General features: G+C 58.8%; 1 protein-coding gene across 1 annotated transcript; it reads right to left on the bottom strand.

Annotated features, from left to right (window-relative positions):
* Positions 1 to 3,257: 3,257 nt before the first annotated feature.
* Positions 3,258 to 7,943, bottom strand: SNCG (synuclein gamma). The gene is made up of 5 exons (XM_004272998.3): positions 7,707 to 7,943; positions 6,833 to 6,874; positions 6,382 to 6,509; positions 3,718 to 3,786; positions 3,258 to 3,476 (listed from the first exon to the last, which is right to left on the bottom strand). Exons 1-5 carry the CDS (start codon positions 7,825 to 7,827, stop codon positions 3,456 to 3,458), a joined length of 381 nt encoding a protein of 126 aa, XP_004273046.1. The 5' UTR covers positions 7,828 to 7,943; the 3' UTR covers positions 3,258 to 3,455.
* Between the last annotated feature and the right edge of the window lie 496 nt (positions 7,944 to 8,439).

Below are 8,439 nucleotides of genomic sequence, written 5' to 3'. Positions count from 1 at the left end.
CAAGGTGAAAACAATCAAGGCCCAAAAGACTCAGGGAAAAACTTTGATCTTTCCCCTTAGCTGAATTTAGAGAGAGGGCCTTACAGGAATAGAGCTATCGCCATAAATAACTAGAGTATGAACTAGGTGTGTAGACAGAGAGGAACCGAAAAAAGTCTATTTGTTAAAATTCCTCTCTGTGTCCCATTGTTGTACATGGCCCAGCAAACATTTATTTACCGAACGTTTGCTTTTCCATCTCCATGTCAATTGCCTTCTTCCCCAAATCTCTAGCCCCAAGATCCTCTTTTGTCTTTAGCTGAAGATGCTATTTAAGGTGAAGGCTTCAGCCATTTTGACAAGTTACTCAGTTTTCCTGGGTCTGTCCCATGTATACACGCTATTAAATTTTGATTTTCTCCTGTCAATCTGTCTCATGTCAGTATGATTCTTTGAACCAGCCAGAAGAACCTAGAAAGGTAAAGGAAAATTTCTTCCTCCCTGACACCTCCAAGATTCCGAGCAATTGGAGAGGAGAGAGCATACCTAGTTTGCTTAGTTTGGTTCCTCAGAGTCAAGCACCTTGCCTGATACTTGGTAGATGATTGAAAAATCTGTTACAGCAATGCTGGAAGAGGTCATCAAGAGGGTGTAACTGTTGGTTGCCTTGCGAGCTGGACCTGGGCAATCAGAGGCTCCTCACCCCCTCCCCTGTCCTTGGAATGTATGTCCTGCCTGCAATTCCTATACCAGCGACCATTTCAAGGACACAGCCTTGACAGAGTAAGGTGTTGTTGAAACCCTCTGGATTGAATATATGACTGACCCAAGTTAAGTCCTCTGTTAACTTTTAAGATTTTGGTGGGCTGGGGCAGAGATCTATTCATCTTGTGGCCACCCAAGACAAGCCTCATATGTAAGTTCTCTTATTAAAACTGCCACGTGGGCTTTCCTGGTGGCACAGTGGTTGAGAGTCCGCCTGCCGATGCAGGGGACATGGGTTCGTGCCCCGGTCCGGGAAGATCCCACATGCTGCAGGGCGGCTAGGCCCGTGAGCCATGGCCGCTGAGCCTGCGCGTCCGGAGCCTGTGCTCCGCAACGGGAGAGGGCACAACGGTAAGACGCCCGCGTACCACAAAAAAAAAAAAAAAGAAACCTGCCACCTACTGGGACTTCCCTGGTGGTCTAGTGGGTAAGACTCCATGCTCCCAATGCAGGGGGCCCGGATTCTATCCCTGGTCCGGGAACTAGATCCCGCATGCACGCCGCAACTAAGAGTCCGTATGCCGCAATGAAGATCCCAAGTGCTACAACTAAGACCCGGCGCAGCCAAAATAAATAAATAAATACTAAAAAATAAAACAAAACTGCCACCTACCGAAAAAAAAAAAAAAGGGACAGGGTGCCTGACGCTTCTCGGATAAGGAGAGGATGGGGGGGAGAGCAGTAACTCCTCTAGGGAAGTCAGGTGCAGCCCCACAGATCCCACAGCACATAATAGGGGGCTTAAAGGCAAAGAGCACTGCAGTGCCCATGGGATGGGGAAGAGGCTACCTGGACCGGGCAGACCTTGTTGTTTGATCACAGGAACTGGCCCTGAATATGGGGGTGAGAGCGGGGGGCAAGCAGCAGGGACCCTCCCAGGTTCCTTCAGCAGAGGAGAGGGCACTGGGACCCCAGGGGCCGAGTCTAGGTGTCCTCCTCCCCCAGTTACCTGAGAGGGCCCAGCTCCTCCCCGCTTTCTCTCCGGCAAGCCCAGGCCCCAGATGCCCTCCTCCTGGGGCACGCACAGGCCTGCTGATGAGCAGTGTCTGAGCCCGGAGCAGGAACACCTGGGACTGCCCGCACCTCTTCCAGACCCTTCATTCCTCCCACGGTAGGGTTTGGGGGCTGCAAGAGCAGCAGCTCACTGCTCCTTTCTGCCTCCTCAGCCGTGGATACCCATGACCGGCAGGCTGGGATACAACAAAGCTCAGCTGTGTTTGACTGGTTCCCAGCCCCCAGGGCTGCCCTTGACCTCTGCTCCCCACCACAGAGGCAGGGTGGGAAGGTGGTGTGGACTCAAGTTTTGGTGCCCACACCCAGGGCTGGAGGGCTGGGGCGAGCCACTTAGATGCTCTGAACCCAAACTGGCTGTCAAAGGACAGGGAGCCTTGCTCTCTGCTCAGGCACCTCTGAACGAGACTCCAGGGCGTGACGCCAATAGCCCTTCGTGTAGGACAACGACCACCCTGGTCCCCGGGTTGTTTTGAAACCTTGGGGGTGGCAGCATCTGCCATAACGCCACTGGAGCCCCCGCAGTCCCGGTGGACGTAGCAGAGCATGGGAATCAGCTGCCTGGCTCTGGAGCGAGGCCACCTGGACTTCTGCCCGGGTCCCAGCTTCCTAGCTTTGTGCCCTTGGGCAAGTTATTTAACTCTCTGTTTCTCAGTTCATTTTCAACGAAACTGGGACGTGCCATTTGTTTTGAGGATTAAAGGAGGTAAAGCACTCAGTACAGTGTGCCACACCTGGGAGGAGCTCAACAAGTGTTCGTTTTTACTCTTTTTCTCTCAAGGCGGAGGCTGGCTCTTCTGCCTCTAAGCTGTTGTGTTTTCTAATGATACTTGACAGAACTCTTCGGTGAAAGGGAAAGCCCAGGTCCAGCTTGGTGGGGAGCTCAAGGCTGGGTGGGGCCAGGTGGGAGGAACCCTGGGGTCACGTCCTTCTTCGCAGAGGAGGATGCAAAGAGTCCCTACTATGGGTTTAGACTTCCCATCTTTGAAAGTTACCATCTGCTCCAGGGAGGGGCGTTAGGTGTCCCTGTTCCCAGAAGGAACTGTTCCACCAAGGACACACGTGGAGGGAAGGCCCAGGAGGCCCATCCTCACCCTCTGTCGTCAGTGGGGTCCATTCTCAGAGGGTGAGCCAAAGCTCAAAACCTGGGGCATCCCGGCCTCACGCTCCAGCGGACAGTGTGTCCTTGAAGGTGTCTGCCCGAGCCAAAAGCAGGGCTGCCACCTCCATGTGAAAAGCCAGTGGGGGTGGCCTGGTTTCAATCCCTGGTCAGGGAACTGAGATCCTGCAAGCCACGCAGCATGGCCGAAAAATAAAAAACAAAAAACGGCAATGGCGGGGTGGTGGTGCAGGGGGACTCCCTGAAGGCAGTGCCCGCTATCAGTAGGTTCCAGAAACGCACAGGTGTTCCCGTAGCATACCTGGCCCAGCTCCTGTTCCCAAGAGGGCCCAGAGGGCATCTTCATGAATGAGGCAGCACAGACAGGAGGCCTGAGCAGGTATGCAGTAGGGATTTGAGTTTTATTTGGAATCATTAAAAAAAAAAAATTCATAGCAGCATCGGTGGGGTCAGAAGGACCAGAGGGGGTGAGGGAACAAGGGAGGCAGGTGACGGTGGTGGCGGCAGCATGGGAGGACTAGCCTGTGGGCAGCCAGGGGAGGACGTGGGGACCATGGCCTCCGAGCTCACCTGCAGCCCTCTAATCTCCTCCACTCTTGGTCTGGGAGAGAGAGAGACTTTCACACACAGCTCTGGGGCCCCAGCCCTCAGTGGCCACCCTGGGTGGGGTGGGGACAGGTGTCATCTGTGCCCCTCTGCCCTGAGGGGGCCATCCATGAGGAGACCTCACACTCAGGCTCAGGGGCCTGCAGGTCAAGAGGCTCCCTTGAGGGCTCTGGGGCCCCAGGAGGGAAGCAGCTTGCCCAGGGACACCCCTGTAACACCAGGAGCCCAGGTCCTACCGCCTCAGCCACTTCCTCTTCCACTTTGGTCGCCTCGTCCTGCGAGGGGGCAGGTTGCTGCAGGTCCTCCTGTGGGAAAGCAAAGGGGATGTGGGACCAGGTGGAGGGCACAGAGGCCCCAGCTCCTTGCATGCAGGGCCTTGTCACCCTGGCCTCAAAGATGAGCAGAGGCCCTCATCATCTTGCTCTATGTGGAGGGCTGGAGGTGACAGAGGTATGAGGGCCAGACTGACCTTGGAGGTGATAGAGCCTCACGTAAGGATTCACAGCGGGGGCTCTGCCTGATGATGCCAAGGCCTGCCGGGGGTACCAAGTACCCTGGAGCCCAGCTTCACCCCCAAAAGCAGATGCTGAGTCACTGACAGTCCCTGGTTGGGCCTCCTCCATGAGGAAGCCCAGTGAGGTGGAGTGGGCAGTGGCCCCTGAAGCATTAGGTCTGACCCCACCCTCAGTGTTCCTGAATCACATGATCACATACCCTTGTCCTCCTGTGACCCCAAGGAGCCCTAGGAGGAGGTGCATGCTATCACCGTTCACATGGGGACCCTATGCCTAGAGAGGCCAGGTATCCAGCTTAAGGCCTCAGAGGTCAAAGCAGTGAGGCTTGCAGGGATCAGGTCTGGCTTGCTCCAGGCCCAACCCTATCCCAGTAGCATGAGTGCCACCCGCTTTCCTTCTCCCTGCCTCCTGGATGGGCACTGGGATCAGGCAGGTCTGGCTGGAACCAGCAGCGGTTATACGGTCCTCTCCCACTTCCTGTCTCCTTCTATCCACCTACACCCAGCCAGGCGCTTGCCTGAGATGGCAGCCTGCCTGGGGGTGGTCGTGTGAAGCTGGTAGGCTGGGCCAGACTGGGTGATCAGCTTGGACACTAGTCTCAGCTCCTACCTCTGGAGGGTCCTGCCACCTCTCTGTTACCATGGGGCCATCCTGGGGCAGCCAGAGTTGGGGCAGGCTCTCCAGGCAAAGGACAGGTGGCCGCCTACCTAGTCCTGCTGCCCCAAGGTGGGTGCACGAGGCCAGTGGCATGAACGGTCAGACAGACTGGCAGTGCTGCATCCTTCTACGGTTCACTGGAGGGTGAGTCACGGCTGGTTTTTAGGTGTCACCAGGAAATGTCTTCCTTGGGGTAGCTCCACGGGCTCACCAGCCCTCCTCCAAAGTCAGAGGGGAGTGCCCAGGCTTCTGCTCAGAGGTGCAGCGGCAGCCTGGCCCCATCCCAAGGCCTCTTTTGCTGGGGGATGGGGGAGGGAGGGGCCTGGGATCTCCTGGGGTACATTTGGGTAGTGCCCAGGGGCACTGATGATGTAGTCACCTCCCTTTGTCGGGTGCTCACCACGAGCAAGGCGAAGCTGCTTCATAGGGGCCATTTCCCTGCATCATCTCAGCCCAGTGAAATGGATACTCTCAGCCCCACCCTCCCCCCACCCCAGGCATTTTACAGCTGGAAACATGGAGGCCCCGAGAGGTGGAGTAGCTTCCCAAGGTCACAGAGCTAGGACGAGGCAGAGCTGGGAACTAGGAGCGAGGGCACCTGCCTGTTCCTAGGATCCGGAGACCTTGTGCTGGCCCTGGAAACAGACGCCTTGGTGCTGCCCCCAGAGCCAGGGGCAGGGTGACCCCCTACCCTTCCACCCACCCACTCCCTGGAGCAGGGATTCTTAGTGCTGGGTGCCTGGGACTCTTCAGGCCCCTCGGGGCCTGTGCCAGGTAGGAGAGCTTTCTAAAGCACAGCCTCGTACAGAGCTGAGACGGCACATCTCTGGAATAGGAAAATCTCCTGCCCACAATGCTCCCACCATGATCTCCCGATCTCCTGCTCAGAGTCTCCCTTTCAGAGCACAGTCTTGGGACCCAGGCTGCCCAGAGAATTGCAGTCTCACTCAGACTAGCCATGGGACCTTGATTACCACATCTCTCTGGGCCTCACTTCCACACCCTGTCTCATGGGATTTGGGGCCAAAGAAATGAGTTAGTAGGTGTAAAATGCTTCAAGCAGAGTCTTTCTGTGGTGGGTTCTGGGACAGTTCTCCCAGCCAGCCTCCACCCCCTGGGAGTGCTCCCCTGCTCCTGTGCTCTCTGTTGCCCGGCGCGCGTGCGTGCGCGTGCACACACACACACGGGCACACTCACACCAGGCACAAGCACGCACACACGCACGCTCGCAAAGGTGGAGGCAGAGGGTGTGGTCAGAACCCTCACTCTTTTTCCGTCACCAGGGGGCGCTGCTTCCCTGCTGCTCCTTGGAGGAGGAGGCCCTGCCCCGCCAGGCCCGGAGGGAGGCTGGACACTGGGTTGGCGGTGACCTGGCAGCTCTGAGCTGGTGTCCACTGCCCGTGGGAGGCCGCCCGTCACCACTCAGGGCCCTCAGGACCCCGCTTTCGCTAGTGGAATGGGGTGTCTCCTAAATGCTGAGCGCCATCAGGAGAATGTGGTTTTGAGCCTCATTCCAACTGGGCCCCACACAGCTCTGCTCACAGGGGTGGTCGTAGGGATTCCAGGACTTAATGGATGTGACAACACCAAACGCAGACCAGGGCCCCTGAGTCTCCATTCCCCTGGATGTCAGTGGGGTGATAGTGCCTCCTCCCCAGCTGGCCTCCCTGGGGCCCAGGGGAAAGGATGGGACAGGTCTGAGGGCCAGGGCTGGGGACCAGGTCTCACCTTGCGCACCACTCTGGAGGTGATAGCGATGTTCTCTGCTTCCTCTACGGTCTTGGTGGCCACGGTGTTGACACTGGAGACCACGGCCTCGCTCACGGCGTTGGCGTGCTCCTTGGTCTTCTCAGCCACTGTGGGAGGAATCTGGCTGGCTTTGGCCCTGACCCCACCCCACCCAGGCCTGGCCTTCCCGTCAGGCCAGAGTAGCCCCTTTCCCAGGGCGCTCAAAATGCTGGCTCTACTGGAGACCTTAGGCTGTCCCCTTTCTGACTCCAGGGGAGCTCTGACGACGATGGGGGCAGTCCACCCTGGGTCTAGCCCCAGATTCTGGAGAAATCTGGGTCCGTATACAGCAGGGGGGAAAGGAGGTGCCTGGGCTTGGGCCTTTAGCACCAGGGTGCAAAAGTCCCTGCATGTCCTAGCCTCCATGTCCCCGGGTACTGGGGCTCCTCACCTGAGGTCACACTCTGCACAACACCTTCCTTGGTCTTGGCTCCTGTGGAGGAAGTGGAGGCGTCAGCCCAGTCCCACTCCTGCTGTTGGGAGTGGGGGAGTGGGCCAGGCAAACACACCACAGAACAGCTGGACAAGCTGCAGGGTCAGTGGGAGGTAAGGATGGTGTCTGGGGGCCGGCCATCCTTTCAAAGGCCACTTCCTGCTGTGTCTGGAGGAAGGGGACGGATGGGAAGTGGACAGGACAGGATGGGGGGACGAGAGAGACCAGGCCTGAGGTAGGGTCTGGACCTCATGTGGGTATGGCCTGGGCCTCGGAAGCAGCGCAGGACAGGGTCAACGAGAGCTGAGTCATCGGCTCAGCCTCCTCTTCGGAAGGAGCTGAGGGGGGTGGGGTGCACGGGAGGCTGGACAGGACACTGAGGGCTGGTCTCATCTCGCCTGACGCGCCCCTTCCCTCTGGGCGGGGTGGGGGCCCGTGGCCTGGCTGCTGAGCCCCTGCTTGCTCAGTCCGCGGGGCTCCAGGCTCAGTGTGGCTTCTTACCCGAGTTAGGGGGCCTGTGGGTGATGCTGGGCGGGGGCGCTGGTGTGCGCTGGTGTGTGCATCTGTGTGCACACAAACAGGTGTGTCTGAGGGCTAAGTGCCTCCCTTGCTGTTCTGTCCCAGAGGCCCCTGGGGCCCTGAGGAGGCCAAACAGACAATGGGGTGTGCGGGAGAGTGGCGGTCCTCCAGGGCTGGGAGACCCTGACTCAACTGCCACGTCCTCATCCCTCTCAAAACACCTCCCAGGGGCTGGGGGATAAAGTCAGGCCCAGGTAACTGAGCGGCCACCAAGCTGCCCTGCGCCGCCAGGCCCTGCCACGCCCAAACTCACCCACATACATGACACCCTCCTTGGTCTTCTCAGCAGCCTCTGTCACCCCCTGCTTGGTCTTCTCCACGGCGCCCACCACACCCTCCTTGGCGATGGAGAAGCCCTTCTTGAAGACGTCCATGGCTGTGGGCAGGGACGGGGGCCTGACTCCCCGGGCGAACTGTGACTGGAGCTGGCTCGAGTGCTGCCGCAGCTGCTGTCCCTACTGCTGCCTCTTATTGCCGCCAATGAAATAATGATGATGCAGCGGCGGCTGATGGGAGCCCAGCCAGCCCAGGGGTGGGGGCGGGGAAGGAGGGAGGGAGGAAGCAGGCTCGCCGCCCCCTTCTCCCAGGGTTCCCGAGCCCCTGCTGGCTCAACCCTCCCCTCCTGTCCCCTGCCCTCCCTGGAGGGGCCATAGAGGGCCGGACACATTCTTATCCATCACTGCCCTTCATTCATTTGCCGCCCTGCGCACCCACAGGGGCAGCCTTGACTGGGCGCTCCCAGGCCTGGGGCTGTTGTATCTGTGTACATCTGGGGCAGAGAGGGGTCACAGAGGGGGGCAGGCACAGAGAGGGGAGGTGCCTCTGTTACCAGCATCCCAGGTAGGGCAGGGGTCAGGACCAAGCCGGTCTGTCAGGCAAGAGTGGCCAACCTCCCAGACTGGCCTGGGCTACCCAACTTCTCACCAGCACCACGGATGCCCCCATCCTGGGGCTCGGGCAAGGCCAGGTGGAGGAGCTGAGCCACA

Source organism: Orcinus orca, chromosome 14 (genome assembly GCF_937001465.1).
Source record: "Orcinus orca chromosome 14, mOrcOrc1.1, whole genome shotgun sequence".
In the NCBI taxonomy this organism is placed as follows: domain Eukaryota; kingdom Metazoa; phylum Chordata; class Mammalia; order Artiodactyla; family Delphinidae; genus Orcinus; species Orcinus orca.
The sequence above is the reverse complement of the archived record's forward strand: the minus strand, read 5'-3'. Positions and strand labels throughout refer to the sequence as shown.

Bases quoted from the DNA above. Each gene is read 5' to 3' on its own strand.
- SNCG (XM_004272998.3), bottom strand. From the start codon at position 7,827: ATGGACGTCTTCAAGAAGGGCTTCTCCATCGCCAAGGAGGGTGTGGTG. The intron at 6,875-7,706 runs GTGAGTTTGGGC...CTTCCTCCACAG, and splicing joins GGAGGGTGTCATGTATGTGG to GAGCCAAGACCAAGGAAGGT. The intron at 3,787-6,381 runs GTGAGACCTGGT...GCTTTCCCACAG, and splicing joins CCTCCAGAGTGGTGCGCAAG to GAGGACCTGCAGCAACCTGC.